The sequence below is a fragment of the Ursus arctos genome, unplaced genomic scaffold, assembly GCF_023065955.2.
Source record: "Ursus arctos isolate Adak ecotype North America unplaced genomic scaffold, UrsArc2.0 scaffold_17, whole genome shotgun sequence".
Lineage (NCBI taxonomy): Eukaryota > Metazoa > Chordata > Mammalia > Carnivora > Ursidae > Ursus > Ursus arctos.
Window position 1 is genome coordinate 7613095 of NW_026622841.1, and position 19417 is coordinate 7632511.

At 34.9% G+C, this 19417-nt stretch overlaps 1 protein-coding gene across 5 annotated transcripts in view; it reads left to right on the forward strand.

The window, feature by feature from the left end:
* RTTN (rotatin) overlaps positions 1 to 19417 on the forward strand; it is a 182450-nt gene that overhangs the window by 52096 nt on the left and 110937 nt on the right. For all 5 annotated transcript variants that reach the window (XM_026496475.4, XM_048218461.2, XM_026496476.4 and 2 more), the window contains 5 exons: positions 3842 to 4030; positions 4906 to 5145; positions 6357 to 6501; positions 11308 to 11462; positions 15444 to 15663. In XM_026496475.4, coding sequence (XP_026352260.2) covers positions 3842 to 4030; positions 4906 to 5145; positions 6357 to 6501; positions 11308 to 11462; positions 15444 to 15663 — 949 coding nt within the window. The remainder of the gene's footprint in view (positions 1 to 3841; positions 4031 to 4905; positions 5146 to 6356; positions 6502 to 11307; positions 11463 to 15443; positions 15664 to 19417) is intronic.

Genomic DNA, 19417 nt, shown 5'->3' on the forward strand with positions numbered 1-19417 from the left:
ACATGGGCTTAGTTTCTTTTTCTCTCTTTCTCTCAATGCATTTATTTGTTTAGATGTAATTTTTCTGTGATGCATTTGAAAATAAGTTTCAGACATAATTTTACTTCCCTCCTAATTATCCCAGCATGTACCTCCTTAAATTAAGGGCATTTTCCTATATAACCACTGTACCATGCACGATCACATCTAAGAAAATTAAAAATAATTCTGTAACATGATCCAATTTTTCCAACTATATCCAAAATAGTAATTACCTCTTGGAGGAGAGCAAGGGGAGTAATTGACACAAAAAGGGAACAAAGAAACTTTCCAAAGGGATGGAAACATTCTGGATATTTTTTTTTTAATTTGGTTGTCTTTTTATTTTATTTTTTTATTATAATAATATTTTTTATTATATTATGTTAGTCACCATACAGTACATCCCTGGTTTTTGATGTAAAGTTCGATGATTCATTAGTTGCATATAACACCCAGTGCACCATGCAATATGTGCCCTCCTTACTACCCATCACCAGCCTATCCCATTCCCCCACCCCCCTCCCCTCTGAAGCCCTGTTTGTTTCTCAGAGTCCATAGTCTCTCATGCTTCATTCCCCCTTCTAATTACCCCCCCTTTCGTTATCCCTTTCTTCTCCTACCGATCTTCCTACTTCTTATGTTCCATAGATGAGAGAAACCGTATGATAATTGTCTTTCTCTGCTTGACTTATTTCACTTAACATTATCTCCTCCAGTGCCGTCCATGTTGGAAACGTTCTGGATTTTATTCTGAGTGATGGTCACACAAATGATTACAAATGTAAAATTCATCAGGCTATATATAAATTGAAAATCTGTGTATTTTAAAATAAGTAAATCGTGTCTTGATAAAACTATGATTAATTTAAAAATAACATTCCATAATTTGGTAGATGTTATTACATGTACTATAATCATTTTCATAGCTGTATAATATTCTATTGTTGAATTTATTCACCACAATTTATTCATTCTCCAGTCAGAAGGTATTTGGGTGGATTCTGGGTTTTTGTCCCTGTATCCACTACTGTAAACATGTGTATGTTTCCTGGTATAGTGTGTAAGAGTTCCTTTTAAATATGTTGTTAAGAGTGAAATTCCTTGTTTGCAGACATCACCCACTCTTCATGATCTTTAGATTTGGCTAATTAATCAAACTCACACAACTATAATAGGTCTTGCTTGGAATGAGATTACATGTGTGGGTGCTGGGAGCTGTCTTGGCTTAGAAGACCCATGTACTGGTAGGAAATAACTTCTTTAGTTAAGTGTGCCATAGGCATAGTTTCCAGGACCCCACAAAAGAGCTGCAACACTCAGAGTTGCTCGGAGCTGTGGCTTCCCATCATGCATTTACGGTTTATTCCCACACCTCCCAGCCCAGACGTGAGAGTCATTTTTATTGTAAGTACAAACAACAGCTTAGTGATATTGTTGACATTCCATATCTATTTGGTTGTCCTGGGGCGAAGGGCCAGAATTAGCTCAAGATAAAATTTGTCCATAGAGAAGAGCCAAGGGTTTTGTTACTCCTCTACTCACAGTAATGTTGTCATTTTAAAAATTGTTGCCTGTCTGGTGGATGTATACTGGTTTTTCAAACTGGTTGTGATGTATTACCCTGCACTTTTCATTCCTTTCTTCCTTCTTGTTCTTTAGGCTTAATTTGCAGTTCATTTTCTAATGTACTAAAGAATTCCCCATTGATCAGTTGCTTGTCATTTTTTATTCAGTGCAAGTCCTTTCAGGTGGGCTCCGTGCTTGTCAAGGCCCCACGAACCTGTTAGTATTTCCTTATGTTCTAGCACAAAGAAATATCCAAGAATCACCTTTCATTTCCCTATCTGAGACCTAGAGTTAACCATTTGTCTAAGGATTCTTGGTTACTTTTGTGGAAAATTTCAATTTTTAAAAAGTATTTTCTTAAACTAATCAGCCTGATTTATATGTAGAACTCTCCCATAGCTTGTTTATTGAGACACATAAAATGAAAAAGCACAGTAAAGTTGCCCTGAGAAATCTTACCCAATTGTATTTATCTAGTATTAGTCACAAATATGTGAATTAGGGGTTTAGGATATTTTTTTTTAGCAAAATTTTTTTTTTTAACTTGTGAATGTGCTAGACATTACTGTCCTGTTAAACACTGTTAAATTAATTTGGACTGGTTTAAGAGCTGTTGCTATTGCGTCTGTTCTTAGATCTAAAAATATTTCTGGGTCTTCTTGGTGACACGTAGTGGTTGAGTTTATTGATGATACAGCTGTGTGCAGGTAAAAATATTAAGTTGTGATTTTGTCATTTAGTGATTCCTGTGAACATAAGGCAATTCATTTAGTCTCTTTACTACTCATTTTGATCATCTGTACAATGGGTATCAGTGCTGTGCATATAACTGAATGAATGGTGGTTAATACACAGTGTTTGGCATAAAGTAGGCACTCATGATCTAGCTTTTATGAGTGGCTCCGTGTCGCCACAGGCCTTGACCTGAAGGGGCTTTAGTCATCTCTGCGAACAACTCTAATACAACACAGAATAAAGAAGTCTTCACGCAAGAGTTTAAAAGTATTTTTGGTTTCTCAGAGTCCATAGTCTCTCATGTTTCATTCCCCCTTCTGATTATCCCCCCTTTCTTTATTCATTTCTTCTCCTACCGATCTTCCTACTTCTTATGTTCCATAGATGAGTGAAACCATATGATAATTGTCTTTCTCTGCTTGACTTATTTCACTTAGCATTATCTCCTCCAGTGCCGTCCATGTTGCAGCAAATGTTGAGAACTCGTTCTTTCTGATAGCTGAGTAATATTCCATTGTATATATGGACCACATCTTCTTAATCCAGTCATCTGTTGAAGGGCATCTCGGCTCCTTCCACGATTTAGCTATTGTGGACAATGCTGCTATGAACATTGGGGTGCATATGGCCCTTCTCTTCACTACGTCTGTATCTTTGAGGTAAATACCCAGTAGTGCAATGGCTGGGTCATAGGGTAGCTCAATTTTTAACTTTTTAAGGGACCTCCACACTGTTTTCCAAAGTGGCTGTACCAACTTGCATTCCCACCAACAATGTAGGAGGGATCCCCTTTCTCCACATCTTCTCCAACAATTGTTGTTTCTTGCCTTGTCAATTTTTGCCATTCTAACTGGCGTAAGGTGGTATCTCAGTGTGGTTTTGATTTGAATTTCCCTGATGGCTAATGATTTTGAACATTTTTTCATGTGTCTGTTAGCCATTTGTATGTCTTCATTGGAAAAGTGTCTGTTCATATCTTCTGCCCATTTTATGATTTGTTTATTTGTTTCTCGTGTATTGAGTTTGAGAAGTTCTTTGTAGATCTTGGATACCAGTCTTTCATCTGTGGTGTCATTTGTAAATATATATACAACTAATGAAATCATGGAACTTTACATAAAAAACCAGGGATGTACTGTATGGTGACTAACAAATATAATAAAAAGATATTATTATAAAAAATAAAAATAAAATAAAATATATAAAGAATTAAAAAAAAAAAAGAACTCATGAGGAGCCCTGTAGAGATCAGAACAACTTCTCACCTTGCAATCCCCTTCCATAATAAAGATGTTATAATAAGCCAAATAAATAAATAAATAAAAAGTATTTTTGGGAGTTTAGAGGATGGCAAAAGAATAAATGAAATACTATGTACAGCATGATAACTGTTCAAAATAGGGGCTCTGAGAGTGATCTCCATACTATTGTGAGAACTTGCCCTCATTTATAGCTCATCCGTTTATAGTAGTGTTTAAAAATTTCTAAGTTCGTAACTACTTGTTTACGTTTTCTTTAGGTATCATCTGCCAGTGCATGTAGTTGGCCACCACGCTGTGAGTCCTTATTCCATAGTTTTGCCATTATCTGCTGATTGTTTGGCCTTGAAGCCGGTCTCAGACATGCTGAGAATAGCTTGGAATTTGTCCTGGTATCATGGGAGTGATAATCTGTTGAAGCAAATGAATTCTGAACCTAAAATCCAAGAGTAAGCTGTTATGTTTAGTTGAAAAAGTGTTCATATTTAACTAATTATAAGTAACTAGTTCGATTTTCTTTTTCCTTTAGGTCAAGTGGCTTTTTTACTTATTATCATCTGATTCTGTTTTTCCACTGAAGATTATAATTTTTACTTTGTTTTAAAGATTACATGTGTTCATTATTTTTTAGAAACTATCACACAAGGAAATTTAAATTAAAAAGCATGTGCTCTATGCTGTTTTAGAGATTATATAAAGTTTTGTTAGTTATTTTTAAAATTTTTATTTTATTTTTTTTTTAGAGAGAGGGTGCACACACACAAGTGGGATGGGGGGCTGGGGGGCAGGGAGGTGTAGAGGGAGAGCAGAGAGAGAATATTAAGCAGGTTCTATACCCAGCACGGAGCCTGACATAGGGCTCGATCTCATGACCCTGAGATCATGAAGTTAGCTGAAATCAAGAGTGAGACCTTAATCAACTGAGCCACCGAGGCACCTCAAATTTGGTTAGTTAATACGCATAAATCTCTAGGAAAAGTAATCTGGATTAGAGTCAAAGTTCAGTGAGTTAATGTATAAATGTTATTATTACTATGATGATGATGAAGATTATTTTGGAATATCTTAATATTCTGATCTGTCATTTCTTTCTTGTTTGAATAAAAGTTATGTTTCTGTAAGCAGGAAAATGTCAGTACAAATGCTTAGGATGGTAGCGTAAAACTCTAATTGACAAATATATACCAGATTTTCTTTTGGCCCCGAGTCAGCCTTTAAAATGAAGATAAAACAGAATTTTTTGGAGAGAGTTTATAATAAACATAAATATGAGCTTTTATTTAAATAGTTTTATGTTGTTCTTCCTTTGTTTCTTTTTGTTTAGATTTTCAGATACATTGAAGTTATCCACAGAGGACACCCTTGCTCTGAAGATGACACACACAGCTAGTGGGCTGAAGGACTGTCTTCATTCCATTGTCGAGGCTGCAGCCCACAGGGAAGTGAGGGCTGCTGTCACGAGGATGAGTTTTTATCTTCTGAATGACAGATTGTCTTTAAAGGGTGGTGCTGGCCCATGTGGGGTTACCTTGAAGTCCTTGTCTTGGCACACCACACTGAACAGGTCAGTATATACAGCTTAAGGCTTCCAGTTTCAAAGAGCAGGATTGAATCATATTTGGGTTTATCTCCACATCTTTGAAGATAAGAGCATGTATTCTTCTTGTTGCTGTCATTAGAGAAATGTTTTTTTCAGTAAGAAAACCTCTGGGATTTTTATTACGTGTAGTAAATATCTAATCATAGCAAAAGAGAAAAAATTTCGAAATCACTGCGTTTGGAAATTAATAATAAACAGCACAGTTTTTATATCCGATTGTAAAAATTTTATTTTGCTAGCTCACAAAAGTAGATGATTAGGATAAGACATGGTTGAACAAAGTGAATGTTTATTCCTGTCCACATTATAAGAGAGCCGAGAGAGACATCAGTGGATTGACTAATAGGTTTGGTACACCTGCAGTGGGCTGTTTTGTTTTGCTTTTGTTTTGTTCTTAAGAAAATTATCTCATTTTTCTTTTTACCCTGAATTTCACGAAGTTGATTGCCATGTGGAGATCCTTTAGTAGTTATTGGGAAGGCCCTAGCTTGTAAATTTAACATGTTTAACTGGTAGCAGATGGCTGCATTTGAAACAAATAGACTGACAAGCAGCCATTGCCAGCAGTTTTACATGTTAATCTTCATGTAAATTTAGTGTAAGATGTATAACTTTCTATTAAACATAATGTGTGCAGTTTTCAAAATGTGAGGTTAAATGAATTTCCGAAATGTGAACTCAAAATGGATCTCTGACAATTCAGATACCTAATTGGCTTTTCCATTGGTGTGTGTTGGAATCAGCCAATACTTCCTTGTGAGAGAGCTGGCAGTTGAATATCAGGATTTTTGTAAGTTAGTTGTTAAAACACAGCCATTCTTAAAAATGAAATTGCACAAACTTAGTTAAATAAATTATAAGAAAAATATGCAATATTTTTTTGCAAATATCATCACTTCCTGATTATTTTACATTTTACTGATACCTGTGTTCTTGCGGTTATTTGTGCCTATTATATCTGTGTTGTGAAAATGCTATATAATGGTGTGCTGCTGTGTGTCTGTCCACAACTGTGTGTTATGTGGGTGGCTTGCAGTCGGCAATGGGGGAATATTTACACTACCAAAATTGGCAATCACAAGAAATCATCCCACCCCTTACCTGATTGTTAAATATTCATCAGCACACCACTTACTGTAAAGAGCTAGAAACCATAATTGTCTTTTTTATTGTAGGTTTTTACAGGTGCTTCCTGCTTGCACTGAAGATGAGAAGCTGCTAATAGATATCATACATTTTTTAAATAAGTTATTGAAGGAACAAAGAAAAAACTCATCAGTAGAACTTCTAAACTGGCTTCTAGAATTACTTCTTAGACATGTAAGTGTTATTAAGGAATTGGATTTTAGGTCTGAGATATGATTTATTTGTAAAAATTAATAATGCTATATAATGAAAAAACGTAATTTCTATATAGCCCGTGTTTAGTAAAGTAGTCTTCATGTTGTATGAAAGTGTTTACTTAAAACTTTGGAGTAGAGAAGATTTTTCCATGAAGTTAGGTAAGGTAGAACTTATAAAGAAAGAAATCTGTAAATATGACTACATAAAAATAACATGACGGTGAATAAGACAAAAAAACTTGTCCTCATGGAGTACATTCTAGTGGGGTGGAATGGACAGAAAACACACATGTTCTGCAGGTGGGAGCAATAAATGTGATAAGGAAACATAGATAAGAAGGCAGGCTAGGCAGGCGTGGTGGTATGCTACTTTAGACATTATGGTCAGAGAAGGCTCACCTCTTTGACTAACATTTGGCCAGGGCACTGAGTTAAGTGCGGGAGTCAGCCCTATAGGTATCGAAGGGAAGAGTGTTCTCGCCAGAGAGGAAAACAATGCAAAAGCATTTAGTTGTCAGGGCCATGTTTGAAAAACAACTAGAGGTCCATGTGGCAGCAACAGGATGAATAGAGTAGGAGATGAGATCAGGAGGATATTAAGAATCAAGCTCAAATAGAACCTTGTAGGCTATGGTGCTTAACCTACATGAGAGAGGAAGCTGGTGGAGGGTTGTGAGCAGAAGAGTTACATGATGTGACTTAAGTTTAAGAAGATCATGGTAGCAGCTGTCTCTGGAACCATAGGTGGCATGGGTGGAGGCTGGGAGGCCTACAGTAACCCAGGGGAAGGATGATGATGGCTTGGCCTAGAGTGGTAACGGGCAAGGTGGTGGAGAAGGCAGCTCTCTGTCTCTCTATCTCTCTCTCTCTCTCTCTCAGTCACTCTCATACACGCACCTGTAGGACTATGACTAAGTGTGGAAATTATGGTCCTGGAATGCAATTTAAATGTTATGAAAGATGAAAAGCAGAAATAACATAACTAACCGAAGCTAGGAGATGAAAGGGGTAGATCGGATAGGAACATAAAATAAGTCCAAAATACCATAAACAAGGTCCTATATGTACATGACTCTGATTGGATTTTGTATTATGTTCTTTGATATGCCTATGTTTTCTGCAGAACTACACTCTTAAATTATCATAGCAAGTTTTTCTTTAGTAAACTTCATTTTTTATATTTTTCTCTGGCCATTTTTTTCTTTCAGATTAACTTTATTTTCAATTTATATAACTTAACAATGAAATACTTATCCAATGGGAGGGTATTTATCTGTGAGTTTTATTGGCTTCTGTATGTATGGCAAGAAATACTTTAAATATAGTTAAAAAGACATGATAAACTGAGAAAAATATTTATAACACAAATGAGAGATGATGGACTAACTTCCTTAAAGTACATAATTAATAAGTGAAACCTTAATAAGATGATTGAACTCCCAGAATACATAGACTTATCAGTTTTACTCTCCTGTTATGTTCTTGAGGATGATTTCGAAGTACCATATTTACTGTACTTTGATTTTCTTGTATCATTTAATTGTTAAAAAACTTAAAGCATTTGGAAGCAGTTATTTTCTGACCATTTTTAATAAAGCAAAACAGTAAAAACTTATGTTACTGTAGTTCCTCCTTCAGCTTTTAGGCATGCTTAAATATTTTAGAGATTGGATATTAAAATATTATTAAAAGAGTCTTACGAAGCTTTTCCTCTGAGTTTTTTGATAAATCGATTTTTGATCTATAAATTTTTTATAACTTCATAATCTTTTTAGTCTTTTTTAAAAAAGAATAATTTCTAAAACAGTCTCCTCCTTATGTTGAAGTTCTTGTATTCCAAGAGTTATGGTTGCTTTGGGTTGTGGAAATAGCAGTTATAGTGGGCTTAGGTAGAATCTTTTCTTGAAACTCTGTGTAATAATTGAATGTTTGCTTAGAAGACTTTCTACGTGGTATATACAGTAGAAAAATAATGATGCATATTAAAATATATTTACCTAAATTATGTAACTATAGTTAAAACTTTACATTTATTATGAATTTTATAGTATGTCGTGAGTGCTGATGCATATTGTATACACTTGATCTTAGGCAAAAGGCCAAGAAGCAATGATAATGCATATCGTATAATTTATTGATAGTTTTGAAATTAAAATGAAATTTCTACATGATTGTACTGTAATTTTAATGCAGTTTTAGAGAAGGATTTTTGGTATAATTAAATACATTTATTTGACTTTGTATGGTATCAGGGCTGTCTTTGGAAAGCTTTTACTTGCTGTTATAAATAACAATAGAGTGAGCCAAAGGTGAGCAGTGGACTTAAGCATCCACTATTAAGAGAGTTTACTCTCTGTCTTGCTGCAAGGATTAAATGATTAAGTGTTACGCAAAGAGTAACATTCAGTATAAAGTCAAATGCCGTTTAATCATCTAAAATGGGTAAAATAAGTGAGAGATGATTGAAGAAGGCAGTAAGATAGTATTTCCAAAGGAATTGTTTTGAATATATGGACATAATGTGAAAAAGTATATGAAAGCCATGGCAAAACCCAGTAAAATTAGGCAAAATACTTGAATACTTGATCAGGCAGAAGAATGCGAATAGAAAGTATAAAGAAAAATCAGCTAACTTACTGAGGGAAGATTGAGAAACTTTCTCTTGTGAAAAATTTGTATGTTTTATCAGAACATCCATTTATTACAAACATTTTAGGCACGTTAGGAATTTATGACACCACTAATTTACATTTTAATGTAATGATAATTTTATTAATATATATAAAATAACCTAGAAGTGCTGAGTTTGAATACCTTTTTTTCAGAATGAGTTTTTTGATGGAAGGTCATTAAAGTGGGGCCATAATTTTTTTGGGGGGGGAGGCTATTCAAAACTAAACAGCGTATGTCTGTCTTTGTTGGCTGACTTTCACAGGCACATGTGCACTCAGAGTTCATGGAGGGCATTGGATGTCCTATTGTTGTAGGTTGCTGATGGATGGTAAAGTGGATGTGATGAGTGGTGACTGTGTGGGTAAAGAAAATGGGCCCTCATTGTAGAAATTGTTGCTTTTTGGAGGTGGCGGTGACAAAGTAATGGTAATGGTAGTTGGTTTAAAATTGGGATTGAATACTAACGTCTAAAGATAAAACCTTCACGTATGATTAAGCACTTGAGATCAGTAGGCATCAGTAGAGAGACATCTCTTCTCTCTGTTGTATGTGAGGAATGGTAATTCATCCCATATTTTAGAAGTGGTGTTGTTGAGGTTCACTGAATCTTAATATTAGCTTGTAAATCTAAAATGTGTTAGAAAGGGAAAAAGTCTCAGCAAGTACTAGCATAAACAAGTTATTAACAATGAGATTTTTGGGAAGAATTTTAGTTTTAGGTGTATACATACTGTAACTTTATATTAATCTATCAATCAGGAGTTTCTATTTAATTTGTATGGGTATATCAGGATTAATAATTCCTGATAGTAGAATTATATTTTACCAAGATGGAGTTTACATTAAAAACCACTTTCTTATTTTGTCAGTATTTATGAAAGTTGGAGGGAAGGTGGGTATAAGTCAGCCTTTGGCTTTTTGGGTCTAAGAATACTATAGAGTATGTATATTTATTTTTATGATTTTATTAAATATGTATTTTGATTGTTTTATTCCTATATAAAACATAGACGTTGTAGTCATGTTTTATGTAATTTTATTTGATCCAAATGAGGTACTTCTTGTTCAGGATGAAAGGAAGGCTGAAAAAAAGTGCTGCTTAGGTGTGAAACATAGTAAAGTAAGTTAAAAGCAAAACATCTGTCCCCAGTACTTTCTACTCTCAGTTGTAGTCTTTATAATTGTGTGTACCCAATTGAAGTATTCTGTATGTACTGCATAATATAAACAACCTAGAATTTTCTTCCCATTTTTTTCATTTCTGCAAAAAGAATGCAATTATTTTTGAATTGAGTTGTTTAGGTGAAAGATTTCATAACAATAGTAATTACATTTTGATTTTATCTCTTTTTGTATGTTGTAATAGTAGGATTGATGTGACATAATATGGGGGACAGAATATTAAATAGCTTTGAAGTAAGATGATACTCAGGTTGAATCCTTGCTTTGTTCATTCGTGTAACTTTGGGCAAGTTATAAACCCCTGTTTGCCCATCTGTAAAACTATTAAAGCTATTTGATTTAATAATATTATTGCTTAAAATTCACACATGTAATCAGAGTTGAACACCCAGTGCACAGTTCAGCAAAATTAGAAATCACCGATTCCTTTGATAGTTGGTGTGGTAAATCCTCATGATTGAAAAATAATCAAATATTAAAATAATTTTTTTGAAAAAATACTGATAATACTAAGTTTAAAAAGGTATAACAGTGGTGGGTTTTTTCACTTGATCTCAGTTTTGGTAAAAATATGGAATTATAATTGTGTTTATGTCTGTACGCACACAAAAAGAAGAGTGTGCACCAGTACACTAATAGCGGCTATCTCTGTGTGATCATGTGTGGTTTTCATTTTTCTGATCGTGCTTCTCTATATTATACTCCGTTTTCTATAATAGGTGTGCTGTTCTTTTGTCAAGATAACATATGAAGCTCCTTTTGAGTTTAGAACATAGCATCTCTATTGATGCACTAGAGACCCATACCTACTGGCTAGGTAATATAACTCTTAGGTAATCCAGAACACGATATGTAACAAAAATCTTTGTAGGAAACAACACAGCTCAATTAGAGAGTTAATACGTTTTTTACAAATATTATTTTTTAGAGTCCAAACCCACTACTAGACCTGCTAGTTTTGACGGAGTCACAAGCACGAGAGGAAACAGATGATATCCGGACTGCCGTCAGGCAACAACTCCAGAAAGAACTGATTGCTTTTTTCAATACCTTGCTGCTGAGTTTCATGGCAGTTACCGACAGGTACCGTTTGTTGTTGAAGTTTTCGGGACATTGATATAGAACCTAGTTTCCTTTTGATTTCCAAAGAATCTTAGTTTTTACTTGTTTCAAGTCAAGGAAGAAAGAATTCAGTAATAGTCAGTTGTGGTCTGTTTGTTTTTATTTCAATGGAATCTCTGGTATAGCCTGATTGTAATTTCACACACACACACACACACACACACACACACACACAGTATTTTGCTGTCTCTAGGTTTTAGGTCTTGGTCCTCTCTTAATTCTCTGAGCAATTATACCCATTTCTATGACTTTATGTCTGTTTTTACATAGATGATTTTCAAGTGTATATCTGTAATTCTGACTTAAAATTTTTTTAATTAGATAAAATTTACTATTTTAATCGTTTTAAAGTATACTGTTGAGTGGTTTTAATATGTTCACAATGTTGTTCGACTGTCATTATTTAATTCCAGAATATTTTCATTACTCTGAAAATAAACTTTGTACCCATTAAGCAGTTCCTCCTCATTTACCCCTTACTCAAGCCTGTGGCATTCTGTCTCTCTGAATTTGCTTATTCTGGACATTTTACATAAATGGAATCAGACATATGTGATCTTTTCTGTCTGATTTCACATTGTTTTTCAAGGTCCATCCGTATTACAGCACATATCAGTGCTTGTTTCCTCCTATAGCTGATTAATATTCCATGTACAGATACACCACATTCTGTTTATCCATTTTCTGTTGGTGGACATGTGGGTTGTTTCTACCTTTGATTATTGTGCATAGTGCAGCTATGAACATTTGTGTACAAGTTTTATGTGAACACACGTTTTTAATTCTCCCGTATATACTTACGACTAGAATTACTGGTCCATATGGTAACTCTATGATTACTTTTTTGAGGAAGTGCCAAATTGTTTTCCATAGCAGCTATACCATTTTACATTCCCACTAGCAATGTATGAGTGTTCTGATTTCTGAACATCTTCCCTAAAATTTCTTATTATGGCCATCCTAATGGTGTAAACTAAAATCGTTTTGGTTTTGATTCCATTTCCCTGATGAAAAATGATATTGAGCATCTTTTCATATGCTTAATGATTATTTGTTATCTTCTCTGGAGAAATGTCTCTTCACGTCCTTCGCCTGTTTTTGCATTGGCTTTTCTTGTTGTTGTTGAGTCGTCTTTACATATTCTGGACATAAGTCTTTTACCAAATATGATTTGTAAAATGTTCTTCCATTCTGTGGGTTGTGTTTTCACTCTCGGGATAGTGTCCTTTGGTGTACAAAAGTTATTTTATCTGATGAGGTCTTCCTGTGCTCAGATCCCAAATCTCTCCTGGAAGGAAAGACCTGATCCCACACACATGACATTTGAAGCAAACTAAGTATCAAAACAACTCTAATTCAGCTCAACACCTGACTAGATCTCAAAGATCAGCCCTCTAACCAAATCTTGTGACCAAATGGCAAACCATTTCTATGAAAAACTATTATGTACTTTGCCTTCAGTAGCTCTTGTATACAAATATTTGACATACAATCACAAATGGAGAGAATTATAAAAAAGTAGGAGAATGTCTCCTGTAATTAAGAGAAAAAAGTCATTTGAAACAGACCCGCAAATGTCAACTATTAGAGGAACTTTAAAGCTTATTGATATAAATGATATTTTCAATATAAATATAATAGATATTAGATGAAAAGATGGGCAAGATAAATAAAAATATGTAGAATATCAATAGCAGAGAAATGGAGACTGCAAAAAAGAACTAAATACTAATTCTGCAACTGACAAATACAGTTTCTGAAGTAAAGAATTCATTGCATGGGCTTAGCAGCAGACTAGACACAATATAAAAGAGGATTAGTGAATTTAGAATACAAGTCAATAAAAATTTCACTAAAGAGGGTCACCTAGGAACCTTCTGAGGCACTGAGAATGTTTTATATGTGGTTATGCCTGGTGGTTACATGATTATATACATATGTAAACTATCCTGTAGTGTATATGTAAGATTTGTGAATTTTACCTCATGCATTTATGCCTCATTAAAGTACTGGAGACAAGGACAACATTGATAGTAGACTTTGGAATGTATGTAGAATGTATGTAGAATCTCTTCGGGGGGGGGGCTTATTAAAATATTAAGATCAGTAGCTCAGGAATCTACCAATTAAATAAGTTCCATAGGTAGTCCCTTGGGCTAGACTTTGAGAAACAGTGCTATGGACTGTTCTTTGGGTGAATGTTCTTTGGATGTTGAGAGGAACTTGTGTAGGGAGGATGAGACCAGTTGGGTGTGGAGCTTGGGGAAGGTTCACAGGGACCAGGAGAGGAAACTGGTGGCAGATGTGCCAGGTTGAACTGGGATTGGTTAGTTATTTGCAGAGGCACTATTCCCTTTGATGGTATAGTTTTTCTTTTGGAGCGGTTAAGGTAAAAGGAGCAGAAAATGAGAATGACTTTTATGTTAATTTAAAAAACAGAAGAACAGGGGTGCCTGGGTGGCTCAGTCAGTTAAGCATCTACCTTCAGCTCAGATTGTAATTCAGGGTCCTGGGATTGAGCCCCACATCGGGCTCCTTGTTCAGTGGGGAGCCTGCTTCTCCCTCTCCTTTTGTCCCTCCCCCGAGTCATGTTCGCTTGCTCATTGGCTCTCTCTTTTGCTCTCACAAATAAATAAAATCTTAAAAAAAACCCAGAAGAACATTTTTAATGCTATTAATTAGATTACAAGTGATCCTTGCATAACACAGGTTTGAACTATGTGGGTCCACTTATACATGGATTTTTTAGGGATAAATACAGTATAGTATTGTATATGTATTTTTTTTTATGATTTTCTTAATAATATTTTCCTTTCTTGGGGCTCCTGGCTGGCTCAGTCAGTAGAGCATGTGACTTTTGATCTTAGGGTTATGAGTTCAGGTCCCATGTTGGGCATAGAGCTCACTTACAGAAAAATACTTTCTTTTCTCTTGTTTGCTTTATTGTAAGAAAACAGTATATAATAACATATATATACAAAATACATGTTAATTGACTTTGTGTTATCAGTAAGGCTTCTGTTCAACAGTAGGCTATTTGTTGAATTTTTGGAGAGTCAAAAAGTATATGAGGATTTTTGATTGTACGTGAGAGTCAATGCCCCTAACCTCCATGTCGTTCAAGGTTCAGCTGTACTTTGTTGTTGACTAATGTAAATATGAATTTATACAAATAACTTTCAGGCTTTGGTGTAAGTTCTGTGTGTTTCTAAAACTTTAAAAACAGCTGGATGACAGGTATATGAAAATTATCTTTAAAAATCATACAACTATACACCTGTAATACTGTGACAGAATGAGTAAAAGTATAGTCAGTTGTCAATTTTGGAGTCTAAAAATCTGTAAAACTGAGGAAATTTCAAATTTTATTTGATGCTTTGTTATACAATGATGTTACTTCTTCCAACAATTTCATCTTTGTACCCATGCCTACTTATTAGTTTCAGGGTTTTTGTTTTCTAATAAAAAATGTTCTCTTGATTGTTCTGTTTCTGACAGTTGTATTTAAATTGTGTGTCAAGCTCATTATACCTTTTTATTTTAGCTTTCTAAAAGGGGAAAACAATGCCAGCTAATTAAAAATTCAATTTTAATGATATCTAATGATTGAAAGTATAGATTTAATATGTGTCAATTAAACTCATTTAAAGTATGCATTTAATTTCCCATTCCAACTTTTTAAATTTTATTTTTGGGTGCTAATACCAATATCTGTTTATGTATTTTTCAATGTAATTGTTATTGGTCCTTTACATATATACCCTAGATGGTATTTTAACTATGTTTTCCTTGAAAAATCTTGTTTGAGACTGCCATTTCTCCTCGTTCATATTTTTCTGACTTATTAAGTTGTTAGTAACCCTTTACCATCAATAAGTTAACCCATTAAGCCCATCACACTTGTTCTCTTGTTGATTTTTTTCCCTTACTTTACATCCACAGGAAGTGCTTGGAACTTCTTTATGTTTTCCAAACACAGCTGGCTCTGAAACTGCTCCAGTGCCTGAGAGTCACGGATGCTCCTCACTTCTATGGCCTGCCATCCCTTGAGAGGACCTTACGAGGGATGGCTCATCTCACAGCATCCCCGGGTTGGAGCTCACATTCACCTCTTACAAAGCCACTTGAAATTTGTGTAAAGTACTTATCAGGTCTCCTTGAAGTAAGTAAAAATAACCAGTCACTATAACAACAATAATAACAACCCCCAAAGAATAGCTATTTACTATTTATTATAGTATTGATTGATTGATCACTCCCTTTGTGCCGGGCACAATGTTAAGTGCATTATATGTATCACTATATTTAATGCAGATTATTATTCAGTGTTCATATGGTTCATCGTAATGGTTAAATGTTTTAATGATTTTTGTTAACAAATATGTACGATCACTTTCAGAATACACTAATTTGCAAGAAAAATAAACTAAGGCTTACATTTAAGTCCCCTCATTAGGGTAATTTATTTATTCACTTATGTTATTTATCTTTTTTATTTGTAAAATACAACACATGTGGAGAACATAAAACTTAAATACATTGTTCAGGCATCACATAATGAACCACCCCGATCTAAAAATAGAACATAGCCAGCACCCTGGGAACATTTCTGATACCCCTTTTCGATCTCTACTCCTCTCCTGAAAGGTAGTTGTTACTTTGAGTTTTACAGTAATCACTTGTTTACATTTCTTGGTAGTCTTACCACTCAATTATGTGTTCATATTAAGAATAATTCCTGATTTTTAAAATTTTGTAAAATGAAATCATATGGCTGCTTTCTTTCATCATTATGCTTAGGAGAGTTATTCATTCTGCTGCCCGTAGGTAGAGTTAATTTATTTTTGTCTAGTATTCGGTACACTACAATGTTGAAGTACATTTGGATTTTCTTACTCTAATTTATTTATTTTATTTATTTATTTTTTCTTTAAAGATTTTATTTATTTATTCGACAGAGATAGAGACAGCCAGTGAGAGAGGGAACACAAGCAGGGGGAGTGGGAGAGGAAGAAGCAGGCTCATAGCAGAGGAGCCTGATGTGGGGCTCGATCCCATAACGCCGGGATCACGCCCTGAGCCGAAGGCAGACACTTAACCGCTGTGCCACCCAGGCGCCCCTTCTTACTCTAATTTAGAGCAATTTTGGGTCCTGCTTCAGTGAATATTCTTGTCTCTTAGTGAAAATAAATTTTTGATATTTTATTTTCTAAGTATTGTTCAATATCTGGAAATTTATTCAGTTTTTGTAAATTAACCATCTATCCAGCAATCCTTGTTTCTAAACTCAAAGGAAAGGCCTTTAATTTTTCACCTTTTCATCATGCTATTTATGGTAGTTTTTTCAATTAAAGAAAAATAAGATTAAGGAAGTTTCCTTCTAGTCCTACTTTACTAAGTGTTTTTTTTTTTTATTTTTAAATCATAGATGTATAGTGCTTTTTCTGTATCTTTTAAGATAAACATAAGATTTTTCTCCTATATCCTATTAAGGTGGTGGATTAGATGGATTCATTTTAAAATGTTAAACAACCTTGCATTTCAGGGAGAATTTCAACTTAGGTTATGATGTATTATTCCTTTTATGCATTAAAAGATTTGGCTTGGTAATGTTTTTAGAATTCTTCCAATTTTCTTATGCAGAGAATGCTTTTAGAATTATTGCATGTCTTCTTTCTCATAAAACTTTTTTATCTATTTATTTATGAATGAATGAATGAATGAGAGAGAGTGCATGTGTGCCAGAGAGAAAGCACAAGCAGGCGGAGCAGCAGGCAGAAGGAGAGGGAGAAGCAGACTCCCCACTGAGCAGGGTGCCCAGTTTGGGGCTGGATCCCAGGATCCTTGGGATCATGATCTGAGCCCAAGGCAAATGCTTAACCAATTGAGCCACCCAGGTGCCCCTTTTTGTCAGGTTTTAATATCAAAATTAGCCCACCATTTATTTATTTTTATTTATTTATTTAAAGATTTTATTTATTTATTTGACAGAGACAGAGGCAGCGAGAGAGGGAACACAAGCAGGAGAAGTGGGAGAGGGAGTATCAGGCTTCCCCACTGAGCAGGGAGCCCGATGCGGGGCTCAGTCCCAGAACGCTGGGATCATGACCTGAGCCAAACGCAGACTCTTAACGACTGAGCCACCCAGGCACCCCTAGCCCACCGTTTATGTATAAATTTTTTTATGTACCTTTTTTTCCCCTTTGAAATAGTTGATTTGAATTGGTGGTTATTTCTTCCTTAAATGTTTAGTAGAATTTGATGATAAAGCAATCAGACCTGGTATTTTCTTCTGGGGAAGATTGTAAATGAGTTGAATGAAATGAAATTAATTTAAATCTAGAATTTTGAGATTTTCAATTTTTTTGTGTCAGTAAGTTATATTTTTCTAAAATTTCATCTAAATTTTTGAATTCATAGCTCTAAAATTATCCATCAATGCAGCTCATTCGTTAAAGGTATATCAGTTCTAAAGTGAGGTCCCATTTCATTCCAGGTATTAATTATTCCTTCCCTCTAGTTTTCTTGATTGGTCTTACTGGTAGGTTTGTATGTTTTATTGTTACCATTCTTTTCAAAGAATGAATTTGACTTTGTTGATCCTCTCTTTAATGTTTTTCACCATTTTATTAATTTCTGCTTCTCCTTATTTCTTTTTTTTTTATTAAAGATTTTATTTATTTATTTGACAGAGAGAGCGAGAGAGTACAAGCAGGGGGAACAGCAGAGGGAGAGGGAGAAACAGGCTCCCCACCGAGCAGGGAGCCCGACTCGGGACTCGATCCCAGGACTCTGGGATCATGACTTGAGCCAAAGGCAGACGCCTAACCATCTGAGCCACCCAGGCGCCCCTCTGCTTATGCTTATTTATTTCTTCTTTGGGTTTAATATATGGCTCTCTTTCTGAAAATTTTTTTTAATTAAAAAAATTATTTATTTATTTATTTATTTTAGAGAGGGGGAGGGGCAGAGAGAGAGAGAGGGTTAGAGAGTCCCAGGCAGACTCTGTGCTGAGGGCAGAGCCCAATGCAAAGCTCAGTCTCACAACTCTGAGATCATGACCTGAGGGAAAACCAAAAGTTGGTCACCTAACCAACTGCGCCACCCAAGTGCCCTTCTTTTTCCCAATATTTTAAGATGGAGTCTTATTTCATTGATTTTTTTAAAAGCTTTTTTCAAGTATTTTTAGCTGTCATTACCTTTTAATAAGCATGGCCTTAACGTTATTTCACACATTATGATATGTCCCGTTTTTATCACTTAGGTCAGTATAGTTTCAGTATGATGTAGTAAATACAGCAATGATGTAGCTATACATAGTTCTGTAAGAGAAGAGCTTCACCAGGGTTCCCTCCGAGCCTGCATTTGTGCATGTAGTCCACAGAGGCAAGGCTTAATCATAGCTGATCGAAGTCTTGAAAAAATTCCTGATTTATTTATTTTACTACTGGTTAAGTGTATTTTTTTAAAGAATAAAATAAGGCTTATGTGAATACACATTGAAACAAAGTTATTGTTGGTCCAGATGACTTGCTTTGTAGTTTCTCATTAAAGCTGATTCCTTTTCAGAAGAGAACCATATCTCTCATACAGGTATTTTGTTTTTTGCCCAGTGAAATTTGAATGGGAATATTTGCTTTTTGTGGTTGAGAAATGAGGCTTTTAAACTAAGCATGATACATTATGACAGATGAATAAACTATGATAATTAAATCCTTAAAACCAGACATACAGAATATAGTTCCATGGATCTGACAAAAAGGTCTGATTGAACTGATCGAAAGGAGATAGTACTGAAGTTCTTGGCTTGCCCCTTATCAGCTAGGCATGAAACCACAAGATAGTTATCTCCAGTGACTTAGAGGAGAGTAATAAGGACTTGGTCATTCTGGTATCTTATTTCTAAGATAGTCCCT